This window comes from Amblyomma americanum, chromosome 1, assembly GCF_052857255.1.
Source record: "Amblyomma americanum isolate KBUSLIRL-KWMA chromosome 1, ASM5285725v1, whole genome shotgun sequence".
NCBI lineage: Eukaryota > Metazoa > Arthropoda > Arachnida > Ixodida > Ixodidae > Amblyomma > Amblyomma americanum.
The window spans coordinates 262,912,072-262,932,093 of NC_135497.1; the positions used below are offsets into that span (position 1 = coordinate 262,912,072).

Consider the following 20,022-nt stretch of genomic DNA (forward strand, 5'->3'; position numbering starts at 1 on the left):
ACACAGGGTGAATTAACACTTCCCTTTATGAACAATTATGTTCGTAAGTTAAGTGTTCCTGTGTTATAAGTGTTACCACAGGAACAGTTATGGGGTTCCGGTTTGAGTGGTCTAGTTCGCGTTTCATTTGACGCTGACAGTACACCAGTGTACACAGACGAAACAGATAATTTTACGAGACGCCTGGAGAGGACACAGGAAAGACGCGCGAAGCGAAAAAGCAACAGCGAGCTCTGGGACAAAAGTGGCGAGAGATGACTGGGACGACGCCAAGATAGAGACAACGAAAAAGAACGTATCATCCTGCCTAAACCTGTAGTCCTTGATCATCCAGACAAAGCTTAGCACACTAGAAAGGAACGATGGCGGATTGCATCCTTAATATGCCAAATCACTAAAAACACTACTGAGTGCTAGAAAATCGGGATGCGCTCAGCCTGCTGCTCCGCTGCGGACAAGGCAGTCGTATAGCGCTCCCGAAACGTCAATTATTTCTTTTGGCCACAGTTTGTATACCCATGAACTTCTCCAGTTATCCTTCCTGATCAGGCTGTATGCCGTCAAACCATCGAATTTATTAGTAACATGTATTAACGGGCACTGACTGCTTATTTCACAGTGCATGAAGGACACGCGCGCTTACGCGCGCGGGGTCTTTTCAGAACATCTTCTGCCCTTCGATCGCGTAGAGTGAGGCGGTACTCAGCACTGGAGCCCACAGTTTTCCTTACGGTGGACTACGCCACTGCGCCGCCTGAGAGCCCGGCCAGACTTGCCGCAAAAGAGCAAGCCTAGTCAACTGAATCATTGGCGGCGTCTGCCAGGATTACAGAAAAAGTTTTAACAGGGGCCGTATGCTGTACCAATTCATTCTTTTGCCTCGTTACCATTGGTCAGCCACGTGTTCGGTACCAGTGCAGGCGATGAATGTGCTCGCTGGCCACATCAGCCGTGATGCCACGGGCGATAGCTATTCACACGCAAGGGAGTACAAAACTAGCCACGACGCGGAGCACCGGATCTGTGCACACAGGCAGACCGATTCGCCTTGGTTTGGGGAGAGATTAGAAAGGAGAGATAAAGAATAAAGCGGATGACGACACTTGAAATGAAAGCACGCAAGTGACCTTGCAAGCTGCAGGCACATAGCAGTGTGTCATGTCGCAATATCAGCTCTATAAAGCTTCACTGCCATCGTCGCGAATGGCCGTGCAGGTTTATCCCCATTACCATCTTCACCGCTTCCACCATCGTCGACCCAGCTACATTCACTGCAGGATAGAGGCCTCTCCACTTGATAGCCATTTAGCCATGTGTTGTGCCAGCTGCGGCCATTTTATCCCCTGCAAACTGCCTTAGAGGACTCTGCCGTCCCCTGCTGTGCTTGCCTTCTCCAAGAACCCATTGCGCTATCCTAATGGGCGATCAGTTACCTGTTCTCCGCATTAAACACCCCGCCCATACCTATTCCCTCTTCCTGGCTTCAGCTAAGATATCTTTAACTCGCGTTTGTTCCCTAAACCAGTCAGCGGTTTTCCTCTTTCTTAATGTTGCCCCTATAATTTTTCTTTCGGTTACTCGCTGCGTTTTCCTCAATTTAATTTGAAGCCTTTTCCGTTAGCCTTCAAGTCTGCGCCCCATGGGTGGGTACTGACAAAATACAGCTATTATATTTTTTCATCTTGAGGGATATTGGTGAGCTGCTATTTATGACCTGAGAGTACCTGCCAAGTGCACTTCACCACATTCTCCTTAACCTAGCTACCACATTTTCACGGTCTGGACCTGCAGTCAGTTCTTGCTCAAAGTAGATGAATTTCCTTACTGCTTGCAGTACCCCGCTGCCTACAGAAAATTGTTGTTCCCTCTCGCGATTGTTGAACAGTACTTTTTTTTTTCATGTCAATTTTTTGTCCTGGAGTTCTGAACTGAGTTTTTGGATTCCGCACTATGCTCTGCAGTTCTTTCCCCGAGTTGTTTGGCAAAGTTATTCCGTGAATTGGAGGTCACTGAGGTGTTCTTCGTTAACTATAATCCCAGCTCTTCCAAATCCAATCCGCTGAATTCTTTTGCAAACATGCAGTGAATAGCAGCAGAGAGATTGCGTCACCTTGCCTGACACCCTCCTGACTGGTATTCTATCAATGGCCTCTATTCAGTCCCTCTTGACATTTTTCAGCACTTTTACATATGACATCTCCATAACCAGGCTACGCAATGCCTGCATTACTTATGAATTTGGTACTGAATGAAATGTTTTTTTTGTAATCTATTAGTACTATCCATGTAGGGGTTGGATATAATTTGAGGATTTTTCTATAACCTGATTTATAGTGTGAATATGGTCTATTTTCTAATACCCTTTCTTAAAACCAGCCTGTCCCCTTGGTTGGTTTAAGTCTAACACTGCTCTGAGTTTTTTTAGCGATCACCTTAGTATGTGCCTTATAATTTATAAGCAATAGACAGTGAGATAATAGCGCTAAATACATTCAAGCCCTTGACAACAGGTAAAAAGAAAGTAGCAAAAAACTTAAAACAAACGCTGAGGGGTAAACTGGCAGGTGCAGATACACGCAAGGACGGTGTAAATACTGTGCGAGAAGAGCTGCGGTGTCAAAGGCGATGTCGGAGAGGCTTGAAAAATTATACAGCGTACAGCTTATGCGGACACAACTGAAGTTGTTACTGCAGTCAGCGCGCGATATCCCGTGTCCTCATGGAAGACCGTGTGCCGCATCCCGGCCCGTGTGTGCAGGGATGAAAAGTGACAGAGGTTAACCCGCAGCAGCAGATGCACTTCGCCCCCGGCTGAGTTCAACTAGAGAGAGGCAACTCACATCTCCCTGGTGGTAGGTCTCTCTGTCCAACGATGCCTCCAGGTCCAGGCGGCCGGGGCAGAAGAAGAACGTCTTGCGCACACTGGCCGACGGCGGCCGCACAGTTAGTGCGTCGGCCGCCGCGTCCGCATACTGCACGCAGCGCAGCGCCATGCGCACTGTGTTGCGTTTGTGCGGCTTATCGTCTGCCCGGTCCCCTGCAGAGCAAGCGAGAACATTGTTACGATTCAGGCCACCGTTCCTCCGGGCTGGCAGCGCGCGCATCAAGCCTGAAACTCGCTTGGCAGCGCGCGAACTGGTAAGCAAGACCTTCCGGCATTGCTCCTTTGAATTTGAATGGGGTTTATTACGACAGCAGTGCGGAGCTTCTGCCGCAGTCAGTGGAGGCTTTGAGACATCCAAACGGGACAGGAGTCTCGCGAGCCCTAGAAGATCGGTCACGAACTGCCCGACTTGGGCTGGCTGACGTGGAATAAATTTACATCTCGAGATAAACTGTTTTCACGTACGCCGAGGTCGACGGGGACCATTCGTACGCACTTCCACGAATAGTAGACAAGAAAGCTTGAGGAACTTTCAGAACTACGGAAGTAAATAAATTTGTCTCAGGTTAACGCTGGAGCCCCCCAAAATTTTCCGGCGTATGTACGCACGAGCGTGTGATTGTGCGTGTGAGTGAAAGAGAAAAATGCTGCAAGATGATCTGAATCTGAGCTAGTTGGTTCACAGCGCAAATGTAACAACAGCCAAAGAGGGACACCACGCAGGAGGACCTCGTGTCGTGTCTTCTTGCTGTGTGGTGCCCCTCTTTGGCTTTTGTTATAATTGAGGAAGAGAAAGAGGCGCAGAAAATCGACCACATTTATCCTGTGCTGCGTAAGTCGCGAAAGTCAGCACGAACAAGCATAAAAACAGCATATTTTTTTTTAAATGTCTTCCCCTTTGACACCCTCCTCCCAGGCCGACATGGAATGCTGTCTCTTATCTAGCCCCGTCTCTCTCATCTCCCCCTCCACCATCCAAATATCTCTTCCTCTGCCTACAACTACAACGAGGTGATAATGTGATGGTGGTCTAAAACGAGCCGTGATCCGGCTTGCCATCGATATTCTAGGAGGCCAGATTTAAGAGGGCCAGTAAATGTGTTTCCTCCTCCTCACTGGACAGTAGTAGTAGTAGTAGAAAACATTTATTCCAAAAAGGTAGGATAGAGAGGCGAAAATACAGATTTTGGGTGGAGTCCTTATTTCAGGACCCCAATGTTCACCGGACAGTCCGGCGCTGCCTCCTCCTGCAGCGTCTTTATATATAAAACTACTTATAATCCCTACACAGTGCCCCCCCCCCCCCCCCCCCCCCCCACCATGACAGTGAACGCCGCACGAGGAGCGAGGTACGGCCTGCGTTCACGGGGTGGTCACCTGATCGCGGGGAACAGTCAGCCGTGGTCACGTGATCACAGGTGGATGGGCCCCACCGAAGACGACAAAGGAAGCGCGAGTAACGTGCAGGGTGTGATAAGAGAGAGAGAGAAGTTGTTGCCAGGAAGAAAGAAAAGGAAAGTGCACAGGCCTGCCCACTGGCTCAAGCCGAGCCACAATCGCTACCACGTGCAGATAGTAGGAGAGTTGAAAGATGGGATAGAAAGACAGGATAGTAAAGACGCGCTGAAGACAAGGCCGATCCCGGAGGTAGTGCAATACCGGGCCAACCGGTGGCGGGAGTGAAGCATCCTTCAAACTCTCCGCCACATTTCCAAAAATAAGTCCAACTTGGACCCGTAACAGATACTCTACGGGGTCCGGACAATCGCTGTGTGATAACATCACTGCAAAGAAACGCGTGTGTCTCGGAGGACATCCCAGATCCAGCTTTCGCTGTAGAAGAGTTTAAGGAAATTTACCTCAACTGCACCGTCTGAATAAGACAGGAAGCTAGTGCAGCACAACAGTTCATTGCAAAATAATGATAATAAATATGGATTTAAAAATAACGTGCAGTTACCCTGGATAGTCGCAAATGGCCACACGGATGTTGGCGGGCTGTTTCCTTTTGATCAATCGTCGCTCTTTATTTTTTGTTCTGAGAAAATATAATTAACATTTTCGAACTGACTTGTTAGGACTTTTGGTGCACAAAGAGGAAAATGAGAACAATGAGTGAGCGTGCTTTTTTGTTTTTGTTTTTCTGGGTTAACGATGCCGAACGCCGCCGTTCAGTAACTTCTCCCAGATACACTTCTTTCGCTTGTATTTGCAGGTCGCAAGTGCGATTGGTGACTATAATAGAAGTGATGTGGCGGCACTTGCCGGGCACACGGCCGAAGTCCGCTTGAGAGTAATTAGTACTGATGGTCTGGGTATCAAATTTAGACCTCTAGTGCCGTCCCTACATTGTTTATCTTCAAACCCACCAATATCGCAAAGACAGCCCTGTCAGATTTACGTGATCGCAGAATGGATACATCCCGGTCATTAGTGTTTGACGTGCTAACGGCTGCACAGAATCGCAAACATCAGGATGGAGTCACGGATGGGTTTTCTAGTTCTTAACGATATAGTGAGACCAAATCGTTTTCAATGCAGGTGTACATGGAACATTTTAGTCGTCACGTAAAGCCACCAAAATTACTTGTAGTACACAAAGGCATCTTGACTTTATTATTACTGTTTGATTCTGATAGTATGTATAGGTTCTCATCCTTATAAAAATCTACAATGTGATTAAAGCACTGCTGAGCTCTTCTGAAATTAGAAAAGAAAACAAAGCGATTTAGCTGCTCGTTACTGCACAATGACACATGTACTTAAGGAATTTTAGTCGAGTATGTGATTGAGCTACTTCGTAGTTTGTGCAGCTTGCATTTCTAACGCTCCCGAATAAAAGAAAGCTGGCTATTGCCTCCCATAGCACTCTGAGTTGACATCACAAAGCTGTTTCTTCGCTTTCAGTGCGACCCAGCGTAGCTGTAGGAAACAGGAGGAAACGTGGTTTTGTGGCATAGTTTTTGGCGTCGCTCTCTTTATCTTGTTTCCGTTTTTATGAATCAGGCCTCTGAGCATAAAACACATTCTCCATTAAAACCGGCTGAGAAATTTCGCGCGAAGATTGCGCTGCGAGAATGAAGAAAAAGAAACTATCTATTATTATAATTTATCAGTATGCAATAATGCATTTTATTAATGTTTATTAATAATCGAAAAGTTTTTATCCTATTTTTACTCATCAAGTAATTATTAATTTTAATGCATTATTTATCTCTAATTTATTAATATTAATAATGAAGAAATTAATAACCCACTCTAACAGTGCATGGTCCAAAATTGTGGCTATGAATGCTGTCGAAATTATTCCGGAGCCCTCCACTACGGCACCCCTTTCTTCTTTCACTCCCTGCTTTATCCCTTCCCTTACGGCGCGGTTGAGGTGTCCAACGATATATGAGACAGATACTGCGCCATTTCCTTTCCCAAAAAAACAATTATTAAATTATTAATGCTGTCGTGACCTGCATCAGCTTTGGCCACTTTGGACGCGCGAACTTTTTATATACGGTGATGTATTTATTGACATGCGCACTGTGGTATCCGCCCTTTCCCCTCTCCTCCCTCCCTTTCCTTTTCTCAATCTTTCCATGGTCACCTAAGAGAACAGCAACTGATGTGCCAGTTTATAGCCTTGCAACACGAGTCGCATCAGTCGTAAAACATTCCCTGCTCCCGGATATCGAGGTTTATGCGCCAGAAAGAGCAGGAGCCGGGACGACCTTTCGTTCAGTAGTGGGCTGCTTACAGCTGTCGTATCGATGTTGCCCGTACTCGCGGGCAGTTGGAGTGCCAGGGCCAATGCCAGCATTGTTTATTTATTTATTTTTTAGAGCACAGGATCACAGCGTTCTTCGTCGACCATTTGGCCGGCTGCATTAGGAGGTTACGGTTTAACTATACGACGGCCAGACACCGGCACGCGAAATCTCCGCTCGCTTCCGCATCGCAATTTTTGCTAGCGCCCGGATGCGAGTATCTTTTGCGCGCGTCTCATCGGCCATCTGCGTGATTGGAGCGGCTGCAAAGAGCCCTCCCGGAGCAATATAGCCATAGAACGCCGATAGGAGAGGGGCTGCGGTCGTCATGCGAATAAGCGACAGAGCGGCGGAACCGCCTCTCTGCGGTTGCCATAACGGCTCGCCTGTCCGCTGTCAAGCGGGAGGTATACGCGTGCCTGGCGTCTCGCCGCCGCGGAGTGGACTCGCCGCGACCGGTGTGAAGGCGCCGCGCTGAGTCGGCCCCAGCAGGCGGTCGCTGGCCAATGCTCCTCCGCGAATGGAGCTCCTGAAAAAGTGAAGCGCCCACGGGAGACGTCGCCGAGACAAGCATGTGGGCGGAAAAGGGCTCTTGATTGAAGGAGGGTTGTCATTGATGTATTTTTTTTTTGCCACCAGAATGCGAACGCTGCGCATGCCTTGATGAGGTCATTGTGTCAGACCGCTCAGCAACTCCGTTCATTTAAGCGGATTTGGGTATCTTACCTAAAACCTGCGTCGTTCCGGCTGTGGACCCGCAACGACCAGGGGCGTAGCCGGGGGGTAAGGTGGGAGGGGGGCTTATGGGGTGTCAGCGCCCCCCCCCCCCCCCTCGAAATTTTTTTCGAACTGTCGCGCACCGCTGACCAAAACAACCACCGGTGTCGGAAGTCATTCTGGATTTTGTCGCCTACAATGCCTTTTTCAGACTAGAAAAGACATTCTGGCGCGAACGGGTAATTACGGGCATGAACGGGCAATTACGAAAATGTATGACTTCATACCGCAGAAATTTGTGCCGCTGATTGTAAGAGTTAGCATCATGATCAAAATTACTATGCGAATGCGAAAATTTTGAGGACATCAATTAGCGATTTTGATTGACCTTGCTCATTGAAAGCACTGCCCACGCGGTGTTTCCCAACCTACACACTCGAATATTGGTTACTTCAACTTGCGGCATCAATCGTGGCTTTCGTTTGTCCTTTTCTTTCCTTTTTATCTACCTGCTTTTACTTGTTCTTTGAATCAAAGGAATGCCTTTCTGTAATAATGGGTGCAGAATAATTGTCGCCGTGCAGGCAGTTAAAAAATACATACTTTCGTATTGATTTCTGCATTGTTCCTCTATTATTCTAACCATATAGTGCTGTCGTGACAGCAGCATGGCCCAAGTATATATCGCGACTTCTGCTATTATAGTTTTGTTCTTGCCTGGATCGTCTGTCTTTCCGCGTGTAAAGTTTACTATCTGCGATTGCGCAAGATGTTTATTTGCCCTGTTTGACGCATTGTATGCAGTGACTTTTGCTTAGATACGTAGACTTAATGGAGTCATACGTGTATTTAAATATCCTGTTGCAAGGTTTTGTGCATACATACAGTGACTTTCTTTCCAGTGACACTTTATTGTCCTTTATCAAGTTGTGTCTTCGCATTTCTAATGCTCCATTTTATCTTCGCACTTCTAATGTATATTTTGCAGAAATCCTCGTTTATACGAGTGCTCGCTGTTGCGAATAAAATTTCGGTGCACTTACTCGCAATACATGACCGGTGACAGCTGCTGCTGCGCAGTACACTGGAACGAAGGACAGCGTCATTGAGATTTTTACCTGGCCGTTGGATATGTAAGAAAATCTAAAGGTTCTTGAACGACCGAGATTCATTAAAATGTTTGTCCTCTGCTTGTCTAATGTCCTTTACGTTTTTCACATCAGCGCCATGCACTGCTTTGCTGGTTTCGGACTGATATAGTTTTAGAGTTGGTGTGATATTTTCTTTACTAGTTAAATACGCAAAAACATGGAACCATTGGTATCAGTTATGTCTGCCACGATTTTTAAGACATACGACTACATTCTTTTATTTAAATAATGCATATTTTACTCGTCTAGACAGTGCGTAGCGCTATATCTAATGCACAATGGCACTGTCAGTGGCAATGCAGTTTTTATTCTTGCGTTTGATTCCTCCACAAATTATATGAGGAGGCTGCCCTGCAACATAAGCACCCCCCCCCCCCCCCTAACAAAATTTCTGGCTGCGCCACTGGCAACGACTAAGGTTCCCAGGAACGCTACGGAAGTCTTGGCACAAGTACTAATCGAGCGTACGACAGCCGTCCGTGCACTCAGATACCGAATGGTTTTATAAGTATGCATGGAATATGCATAAACGCCCCAGAAAGACACACGCGCTGATTCTCGACATGCGATGCATTTTCCCTGCGTTCTTATCATTTCCCACGTCGCCGTCTCTCGAGGCAACAGCAGGGGGATCCAAGACGGATACTGAGCGTGCTTTCTGTACTTCGGACAGCGGATCAGATGAAGTCACGCCAATTATTCGTGGCTTCCGTGAGACTGCGCGGACGTAGCGCGGACACACGAACAGCAGCTCAGATATCCGTGGCTATTGAATGAACGATGCTGCTAAGTCCGGGAACCACGCTGTTCTTCCCTGATTGCGGTGCGTAGCCTTGTGCCTGCTCCAGTCTGCCCCATTGTTCGTCTATAGCGGTTCTCCTACTTTTACGACTGCTGCCTAGGGTCATGAGCTTCAGGAGTAGCGAATGCTGACAACTCTATTGAGAGTGCATGTTAGACATGGCTGTTTCGTTCTCCGCTTCACCTGTGGCGCGAATGTTCTTGGTTTCCATCGGACGTCTCATCTAACAATGTTCTCGAAGGTCGGTCACAGTCGTATGAACCTACCGCAAAGAGTTTGGCGAGAAATCGGGGCGTGCGTGCCGATATTTCTGTGCTTCCGTATACAGCTCACGAGAAGGAGCTCTACCGAGGGTGGATGCCTAATTTGGCAGGTCCAAACAGTGTTGTCTTGAGTGCTCGCGGCAGAGCGGTTTTGTCACAGTGTGGCTCTGCCTCTGGTCACGTAAACACTTGATTCACTGACTTCACCGAAACCAGGCAGATTAGCAACAGGTGTGGTACGCGCTCTCGGCGACTGCTTCTCACCCGTTTTTGATTTTTGTTTTTCACAGAGCCGCTCATATTCGTCTCAGCGGGGTTGGGCCTGGAATGTCGTGCTGCACATGACAACAAAGCAGCTGCAAGGCTTTTTGGCGAAACAGCCACGTAATTGCAGGCTCGGCTCGAATGGTCTCGCAAAAATTCTATCGTTGGAATGTATTTCGTGCGAACTAGGGCAGTGCTCCTCGCGTGCCTGACAGTGGCGCAGTGTTCTTTTTCTTTAACCGAGCTGCGAGGAACTGAGAGCTGAACATTTATGCAGAACAGTGCATAGTTTGACATTGCTCTGAGGCGATTCCCCGTTAACCGGAGAGTTCAGTCGTTTCATAAGTAAGACACTATGCTTCTACAACAAAAACAAATTACAGTGCCTTGAAACACTTGCGAGTAAAACTGCAGCACTCTTTAGCTATTCAACAAATAGGTAACGAACAGCTGAACTTTGTAATAAGCCCTTCCGACTACTGCCTGACGCAGCCATCGACAGGCTGCTCGTTCGCTCTTCAGGTTGATAGTTCTAGAGGACCATCTTGCCAGGTATATTTTAGTTAAAAGACAATTTCGATTGACACGATTATTGTCCATGTCATGACAGATATTGAAATGCTGAAAATGACCACCTTCTTTATGTGACAGGTGCGCACAGTTTTCATTGGAGACAGTGGGTATTCCTCACTGCGCAAATGCCCTTGGAGAAACCTTTAGATGCTCCTGGTTGTAACGGGCGTATTTGCAATCGCTGTTTCTCTGTACATTCAAGTCATTTTATATGCTGCTGGCTGTGACTGACCTTTTTGTACTTTGTATTTATTTTGTGTTATCAAACAAACAAACAAACAATAAATAAGGAGAAAGCGAGGTGCCTGTTCCACAGAGCCGTGATTGTGCAGAAGCCGCGCCTCTGTGTGCTGGCCTTGCATAACTCCTCCCAATTCACAGGAACGCTGCTACGGAGAACAAGACGCTTCAGTTGTACTCAATGCAGGGAGCGAGTATTATGGCTGGCGCGCACTCTACTAATAGGAGGACCTCGCATGGTTCGTGCTGCCTCGAAAGTATACATAACTAGCTGTTTGTGCCTCCGGCGTTCAAAGCACGCATCAGCGCCGCTACTGCTGCTGCGGCCAAGTAAGGACGCACGGATGCTTCCTGCAAGAACGGACGGCCTTATCCGTGTGTGTTATTTGTGTCACCGACCGCAGCTTTTCTCGGCGCAACATTTATTCTCTTAGCAGCGCTTTTGAATCGCTACAGGCATAATCTCCTGCCCCACTCTCGTTGTATTCTCCGCTTCCTTTGGTACGGAAAGACGTCCATTACCGTTTCTCCAACCCACGCAGAAACGGCGCCATCACGAGCCGTGCGGCAACGACCGCACATCGACTCCGTATCCAGACGTAGCTCTCTGAAGCGTGACGACGAGGCCTAGCGTGTATCCTTGTATATGTACGATAAGAGCGCCAGCTTTACGACGCGGCCCATTCCGGCCTGATGGCCTGTCATAAATTAAAGCGAGAAACAGACACGCACAGGCGCATAGCAGCACGGGGCCAGATATAATTGAGAATGTTTACTTCCGCCCGTCTCCTTTCCGCTTATTTTGAGCGGCTTGCGTGGCAAAGCGTTTTCAGAGAATAATACTTGCTGCGCGTACCCAAGTGGCGCCGAAGGTGGCGGAAGGTTCGGCAAAACAGCTCCGCGTTTGCATCGCGAGGCGCGGTCGCATAAATGATGGCTCCCTTTTCCTTTATCTCCGGGCGTGGGACGTTTCACGCTAAATTCGATTTCACACGGCGCAATGGATAGCTTTCTGGTGGCGCCTATTCCTCCATTGATGCGCCCCCTTCAACCCTGTGTAGCCTTTCTTTTTTTTAAAGCGAAAGCTTTACTGGCCGCGAACTTGGGATTATGCTGTGGCGTTGCTCCGAGGAGGCACATGACGTCACAACGCGCGCCTCGCCGCGAATATTTCTCTCTCTCTCTCGCTCCCCAGTCACTACTGCGCATGCGCCACTAGTAGCACCGGGCGACAGGTGTTCCGCCGCTGCTCATCTCCGCGGCTTTCCTCAAACTGCAACTTTCAATTTTCAGTTGCCTGCCGTGGTGGCTCAGTGGTTAGGGCGCTCGGCTACTGATCCGGAGTTCCCGGGTTCGAACCGCGGCAGCTGAGTTTTTATGGAGGAAAAACGCTAAGGCGCCCGTGTGCTGTGCGATGTCAGTGCAAGTAGAAGATCCCCAGGTTGTCGAACTTATTCCGGATCCCTTCGCTACGGCGCCTCTTTCTTCCTTTATTCTTTCACTCCCTCATTAATCCCTTCCCTTACGCTTATATTCAATATACTTAAGAACTGGTCATTTCTCTGAAACGAAACACCGCTCTTGGAGGACAATAACATCTTTAAACAACCGACAGTTGGCTGCCGACTCCGCTTTGCCAGTCTGTTCGCTGTTAAGCCCTTTTGCATTTCCATACTGCATTCACTTCGTGAGTGGCGCTCTTTGTTTTCACGCAGCTGGGAGCCACCACTTAGTTTAGTCGCAAAGAGCCTCACTTCAGTTTTTCACAGATTTATTCGCGGGGCGAATTCATGCCGCTAACACTTCCCTGCGTTTGTTCCTCGCGTCTTGTTACGGTCTGTTTGCAGGCCCTACAATGGAGGACACCGCAAGCCTGTTTCTTTTCGGTGCACAGTGTTTTGGAAAGCGGAGCGCGGATCTCCCGTGGTTTATTTCGTGATTTATTTCCGTACGCATTACCGTTGCGCCTCTCGCTTTTCATCTAACTCTGCTTCGCCTTCTCTACGAGTAACGGTGGTACCCATTCTATGTAAAGTTTTTGTTTCATTCACGCACTCTAATGACTCGCTTTCATAGCTAAGCAAGCGATATTCGTGAGCTGTCTTTTTGTGCTGTTCTGTGCGTTAACTTAGACTTCTGCTGTATGAAGCTTTTTTACGTCGCTGCTATTTTGTAGCTACCTTGGTGACAGTGACTTGCCAAATGTTCTTTCGGCGTAGAATTTTCGACACCGTTCCCGCTTTTCCACATCATTTTTTTTTGTAAAGCGTGCTCTGCCGCATTCTTGGGTTTGTGAAAAAAAGCCACATCTCCAGGAAGCGAAAGAGAGGTCTGTCGCTGTATATCTCCGTCTTTCTGTACCGGAATCTGCGCAAAGGAGACATAAAAGAAAAGGACATGCTTATTTTTTTACATTTTCTGTCGCCCTCCACGAGACGGCACTTTAGCTTGTATTACTTTCGAGCTTGCCTTTGGTTCAGACGAATGGGAACCGCCGCTGTGAATGCCCTAGTTGCTTGAGCTTCCTGGTATCGAGAAAGTTCAAATAACTGCCCTCGAGAAAGTTCAAATAACTGCCCTTCCGTAAGCCAGAGCGACAGCTTTCAGCTACTTTTAACGTCGAAGTATTAATGGTTAATCTAAACAGATAATTCACACACAGCACTCCTTGGCGCACTCGCGCGGACGATGAGTCGCAAGAGGAGCTTTATCCCGAGATTTGAGGAGTGACGTGTCCCGCAAGTGGATACGCCTGAGACTATCAACACCTTCTGCAAGCGGAAGCAGCAGATAACGAGACGGCGCTTATATTCGAGCACCTTCCCGCTTTAATGCTACCTCCTTCTGGTACGAAGGGTATTGAATAAGTTCTAAGGCTGATCATGATGCAAGTGAGTTACGGCTTTGGAAAGTGGCATGCATGGTACAATCTTATTCAAGGTATAAGTACAGGTTCTGCGTATCATCTTTCTCACTGATCTCGTGCGACACCACTATCATTCTCGCTAGGCGACAGCAGGTCAAGCGAAGGGCGGTGTCAAGCACTGTCATGGTTTCATTTTTTACCAAAGCGGGAGCAGTGCGGAGAGGCTTTCATGGTTGCACGTTGTGTGCGTACTGGGGCAGTGCAACAGTCATACGCGACGGTGAGAAGGCCAGTAGCTATGTTTTAAGGTACTGCAGGGAGTCTCTTTGAGACAATCCAGGACCCGTGCCAGCGATGAAATCACCACTGAGGAACTGTGCTGCTGAGTCAAAGGTGAAGTGTGTGGTTGATAGACATGTGACAATTTTTCAAGTCATTATGGGATCAGGAATGCTGTTTTTTTTTTAAATATTCAACAACCATAGAATTTGGGAAGCAATATGTGACTTGTATCAACGTTTGGATCGATGGACTAAAAAAAAATTTGGTCCAAATGGTCTCACTTCTATGTCAGGCTTAGAACTTACTGAGCGCCATCTAATAAACATTTGGCTGGGCTTTGCACAATCGATGTCGTTTTTTTTTTCATAAAACATGCCTTTTTATTTAGCACTCTGTGGCGCCTGCCCTTCTTTCAGTTGTCCCGCGGTTCTTGCGTTGCTGGCTAGGCCAATTTACAAATAAAAGACAAAGGCAACAACAGGAAAGTAACATTAAAATGTGGTTATAGTAGTTAAAAATAAATACTAAGAATTTAAGCACCCAGCTCCAAGCAGCATGTAAACTGAAGAAACCCTGCCTGGCTTGCGCACCACTGAGCAGTGTTGTTTTTAACCCAGGATGTACGCATTAAATAAACATTTTTGAAGCGATCGCGTCCTGAATCCAAAACTTGGTGAGAATTCGTTCTTTAGAATAAGCACCTCCATCATTGGACGGGTTTGAGCTTTTTATTTCACGAGAAAATAAAAAAGAAGAGATAGTAGAACGTATGTGATGGGCAGGAGCTTTCGCATCAGTTGATACGATTGTAATTTTGATCCCAGTTCTTTTTTTGCCATGTTACTCGAAGGCTCTGTAAACAAATGGCAATATATTGAGCGACGGTTGCCTTTCATAGAAGTCTTGCGATGCACTCTCGTTGAAAAGTAAGCCGCCGGTGCTACGTCGAGCGAGCTTCGGGAAAAGCTAGCGAAAACTTCCTTCGATGAAATTTATTTCAACTCGCGCGCTTAGAATTTCGATCATATGCTGCTAGGAAAACATGGTTGCGTGTTTTCGACACTCATGCGGATTTTGGAGCTTGCGTTCTTTTTGTATGTTACCAGATGTCGTGGTAATGTATATTCAATCATGTATTGTCTCAGATTGTCGGTGCCATTTGACGCGATTGTAGGATACCACTATGCACTTAAAAGAGCAACGGCATAAAAACCTGCTAAGAGCGCCGCAGTTACTTTTCTTTTTGAACGAACTCTGAGCGCACCAACCTTCAAAAACAGGCATGCACTACGATAGCTACGTCTGAAACCAGAGGCTACAAACGCACGCCAGCCACAAATGAAAAGAGATTCACAAATTCTTGTAAAGACGCTAAGGGTAAGAACATTTTATTAACTTAGAGTCCACCGGAAAATTGTTTGTTTGCTTAAAAAAACCCAGCAATAGCTTTTTAAAATCTGTTTCCTATGTGGTCTCCGACTGTACAAATACGCACAAGTCCCCTGAAGATTTGTCTCATAAAATTAGGGGAGTCGCCCATGGGGAAAAAAAAACCCTATTCCTTTTCTTCGAGGTAAGAGTACTGATTTCACCCTTTCCTCCTTTTATTTCTGCCTCAAATGCTGCGTCAGCCCAAAGCCCTGTCGCTACACCGAATCTTGGTAGGCGGATAGACTCGAGAAAGGAAGGGCATCGAGGCACAACTGCTGCAGTGCGCACATCGTCAGAAAAATTGCTCTAACATATATATAGCCTGAAACCCAATTTCTGTGAATTAGCCTTTCGATTCCGTCGATGCTTACTTCTCTGGAATTAGCCCTGGAGCAATTTGTTACGGCTTGCGTTGCAATACAGCTGCAGAGTCAGTACTGTCCTTAATAAGCTCTCTTTTTACTGCATTCGGGCAAAATGTTCGCGAAGTTTCTGAAACAAATAGGCGCAGTGACGCGTATCGGAGTATTTGAATCATCACCTTTGCAATTTCGAATGTTCTCGGTTCACGGCACAGTTGAATTCTTTTGTGTGACTAGGTTAACGTTGAAGGGACAATTATGCTTTAGCCCGCAGTTGTAGACCTATTTTTTCATAGAACTTATTTCATGTAGTTGAAAATATCGTGACGATCACAAGTGGCGTACGGAAAAATCTGTTCACAGAAAGAGTCTTACGAACCTCACTACTCTAGGCGCGACTACGGTCGAAGAAAAAAAAAAGCGAACGCAACAGCCTGATGCCTCGTATTGCTTACAAGCAATGCCACACGCGGGGAAAGGAAGAATAATTTTAACCTCGCCAGACCCCTGTTACATTAAAATGCACATTTGTCTTTTACGGAATTCTTAAAAGAAACGCATCAGCCCCGCAGCCTAAGTGCCATTGGAAGTCTTAGAGCACTCATTTTGATTTCACGTGGTCAGCTTGTCAAGTGTAAAACGATAAGCGTGCTCTGAGCAGCCTTCCAAGTTTGTTGATTTGTCTAAAAAATTTCTGCTCCTAGCGGCAAAAGAGCTCCCAAGTCTGTGGTTTTTCCTGTACTTGTGATTTTTATTTAAATACGTATTTTGTTAAGCATGCATTTAGCTGAATATACGCCATAAAACACTGTTGGACGTTTGCTTAGGCCGAGAAGCCTATAGCAGAGAGCATAGAGAAAACTTATAAGGAATGAACTGTTGGACCTACGACTGCCAGAGTTTGTGTGTACGTTCACGGTACGGCCGAGGCTTGAGATATGTATTTGGATTAACGCTGGCAGGCCGAAATTTTTCTCGGGTCTAACGAGGTTAAAACAGTTGCGACAACGGCTTGTTTGCCTTTTATGCTCGTCCCACTGGTTTCCTCCCCGTTCGTTTTTTGTTAGATGAGCATAAGTACTGAGGATAGCGAACTCACTTTCGCTCACTACGCAGGTACAGCATAACTTTGCAATTTGGGCCAGGGCGACAATTCTCGGTGACGTCAAAGCAGTGCGCTGTATCGCGCGCACCGCTGGCGTGCGTAAGTCTACCTAGACGGATAGTTTGGGGGAATACGTCTGCGTTGTCGGTATCAAGGCAGACCTCTTGGGGCCACTACGCGCGGCATTTAGTGCTTTTAGCAGGAAACACTGGCGCAGCTACTGAAAGTCACCTGTGCAAAAGGAACAGGAAACGAATACCCGTGGGCAGGCGAATACGGCGCGAAGTTGCGGGCCCCTTCGAGGAAGTGGAGGTAGGGGCGCAGTAAGGACGAGACTGCCTGTTTTGGGCAGCTAGTGCCACGCCTTCTAGACAAAGTAAATTTTCATTTCTACTAAATGCCATATGGCAGTCTGCCAGGCCTAGAGTCGCTGTAGCAAAGTGTAGAAGTCACCCTTTGCTTCAGTTAACGTGCTCGCCGCATTAAGCATGCTGCCGCGTCCGAAATCGCTGGCGCCACGTCATATTTAGGTAGCCCTTTGCTTTCGGTCTGATACGGCAAAGAGGTTTCGCTAAAGAGATCTCGCGGCCCCGAATAAGAGTTTGGACTCTTACTGCAGCATTCTGCTCGCTCTAAATGGACGAGCAATGCTAAATGACAAGTGCGGCCAGACAAAACTATCACCTCAGTAGATTGCTACCGCGCGTACGAAATTCTTCATTTTTAGGAACGATTGCAATTCGACCAAAACGTTTACAAAACGGCGACTGCCACCAGAATTTTCTTCAACGTGCCGTAGACTCAGGGGAAAGGGAGCCTATAGAACATGAGCACAAGTGAAGTCGGCACCATTTAATAGCTATCGGATAAGAAAAGACGAGCGTGCAGGTACAGTCCCGTACTTTCCCAACGTTGAGAATCCACCCGACTTGCGTTCGCATTACATTCATCCATTTCTCGGCGGCAGCGACAGTCTACTTTAATTTGCTTTGAAACGTCGTGCGCGCGCATTCATTACGCACGTATAACGAGTGAAGCATGCTCAAAACACAGCCAACTCGGGGGCGTATATGCGCATGGAATCTAGGAAATGGACAAGGACCACTGGCTCACGTACACGAATGCGAACCGCGATGAAATCGACCGAAAAGCGCAAGGGGCAGCCCAGAGCACAATTACTCGGCTCTCTTAGGGAGCCCCGTATGTAGCCAGTAAAACGACGGTTTCGTCTTTCATTCCAAGGTTGTGTGCCCGTATTTTGGCAGATCGCAATATGACAGGCACGTCAGCGAGCACAAAGTGTTGCGCGCGCGCGCGCACGCACACACACACACACACACACACACACACACACACACACACACACACACACACACACACACACACACACACACACACACACACACACACACACACACACACACACACACACACACACACACACACACACACACACACACACACACACACACACACACACACACACACACACACACACACACACACACACACACACACACACACACACACACACACACACACACACACACACACACACACACACACACACACACACACACACACACACACACACACACACACACACACACACACACACACACACACACACACACACACACACACACACACACACACACACACACACACACACACACACACACACACACACACACACACACACACACACACACACACACACACACACACACACACACACACACACACACACACACACACACACACACACACACACACACACACACACACACACACACACACACACACACACACACACACACACACACACACACACACACACACACACACACACACACACCGCGAAACGCGGTGGCAGCGACGTTCTTACCACAGCGAAACTGCGGAGTCTGCGCGCGATCGAGGTGGAATTACTAAGCAAGCAGCGAATAGTTTCACGTTTCAACCTCCTCCACGCGGACTGTCTGTAAAAAGTTCGCTTCTAGTAACGACCGGCTGTAGGCATAGCTTTGGACGTCCGTGCATTCGGTTTTGTTCAGAGTTAAGCTTAAAGCCTTGTTTTACCACTGATTATAGAGGACCAGAACCAAGATATTTTCCTCTTTGTTTTTTTCTTTCGCAGCGCGTATACGTCCTAGCTAAGACTAATGTCAAGAGAAAGTGCTGATATTCTGCGGAAGGTTGTCATATATAGCTGTTACTTGAATACCTTCATTCCTCCGAAACATTTGTAGGTTCCAATGCATTCCACGGCTACTCGTTTAAGCAACAATTCCGGAGGCACGACGCAACGACTGTTCCTTGTTAAGGTACTCAGATCCGCCGCCGTGATGTCACAGCGTAGCTGGCAACCATGAAACCCTCTTGACCTCAGCAGTGTACTATGTGGTAAAAGCTTCACAGCACATTTCTTTAGGTAATATGCTGGCGAAACCCACATTCAGGCGGGATTTTTGTAATCAGCGACCACAAGTCTATGGAAGTCCTCTATTACTTAGTCTCTTTAGGAAGATGACCAAACTTTTATTCTATTTCAATCAGACTTCTGAGACAACATATCGTCACCATAGCGCCGAAATACGTTAGCTGATTTGGCCTTGCGAGGATCCATAGCGATAACACAACTGCAATACGCCTGCCTCTTTGTGCAGCCTCAAGACCAGCAAAAACCGACTATAGCAAATGATAGCGTTACTTCAATACGAACAAGGGTGCATGAAAAAAGAAGCAGCGTCCTATCTGTCGCAATTATTAGTCACACATCTCTGCTTCCAAACGCATAAAAAATGAATGTTGTACCTGCAGCACGAAATGCAATTATCGTGTTCTAGGTTCGACTGACACTGCATAGCGCGTTCAGAAAAGATGAAGCCCGCTTTATCACTATAAGCATGCACTTTTTTTTCCTCATATTCATCGCGCATTTTAGTCGCAGCTAGAAACACAAAAGTTTCACTTTGCTGCCGTGGTGAGGCAGAAATTCCCTTGTCTCGTTCTCATAATGCGAGAGTTGCGAATGAATTCCAGTTTGTTGATGATTCATTAGCCGAGCGCATGCGATCGGAGAAGCGACTGCAATTACCTGCATCGAGAAATCCCGCCTTCTCCTGCTGTCTTTGTGTACGCACGCCACTCTTGCACATGTTTATATGCTTCATGCTTTGATTTCGGCCGCTCTCCACATACCGCTCGCTCCAGCCGATGGTAATGATAACCACTACGCAGTCGTCAAAGATGCGGCCTCTCGCACGCGCGCGAATTTCCCCGAAGACCGCGCGGCCTTCGCTACGATGTCTTTGCGAAGCA

The 20,022-nt window shown here is 47.3% G+C and overlaps 1 protein-coding gene across 1 annotated transcript in view; it reads right to left on the bottom strand.

Annotated features, from left to right (window-relative positions):
• LOC144117161 (phosrestin-2-like) overlaps positions 1 to 20,022 on the bottom strand; it is a 451,116-nt gene that overhangs the window by 8,526 nt on the left and 422,568 nt on the right. The window contains exon 7 of the mRNA XM_077651226.1: positions 2,841 to 3,037. Within this exon, the coding sequence (XP_077507352.1) occupies positions 2,841 to 3,037 (197 nt within the window). The remainder of the gene's footprint in view (positions 1 to 2,840; positions 3,038 to 20,022) is intronic.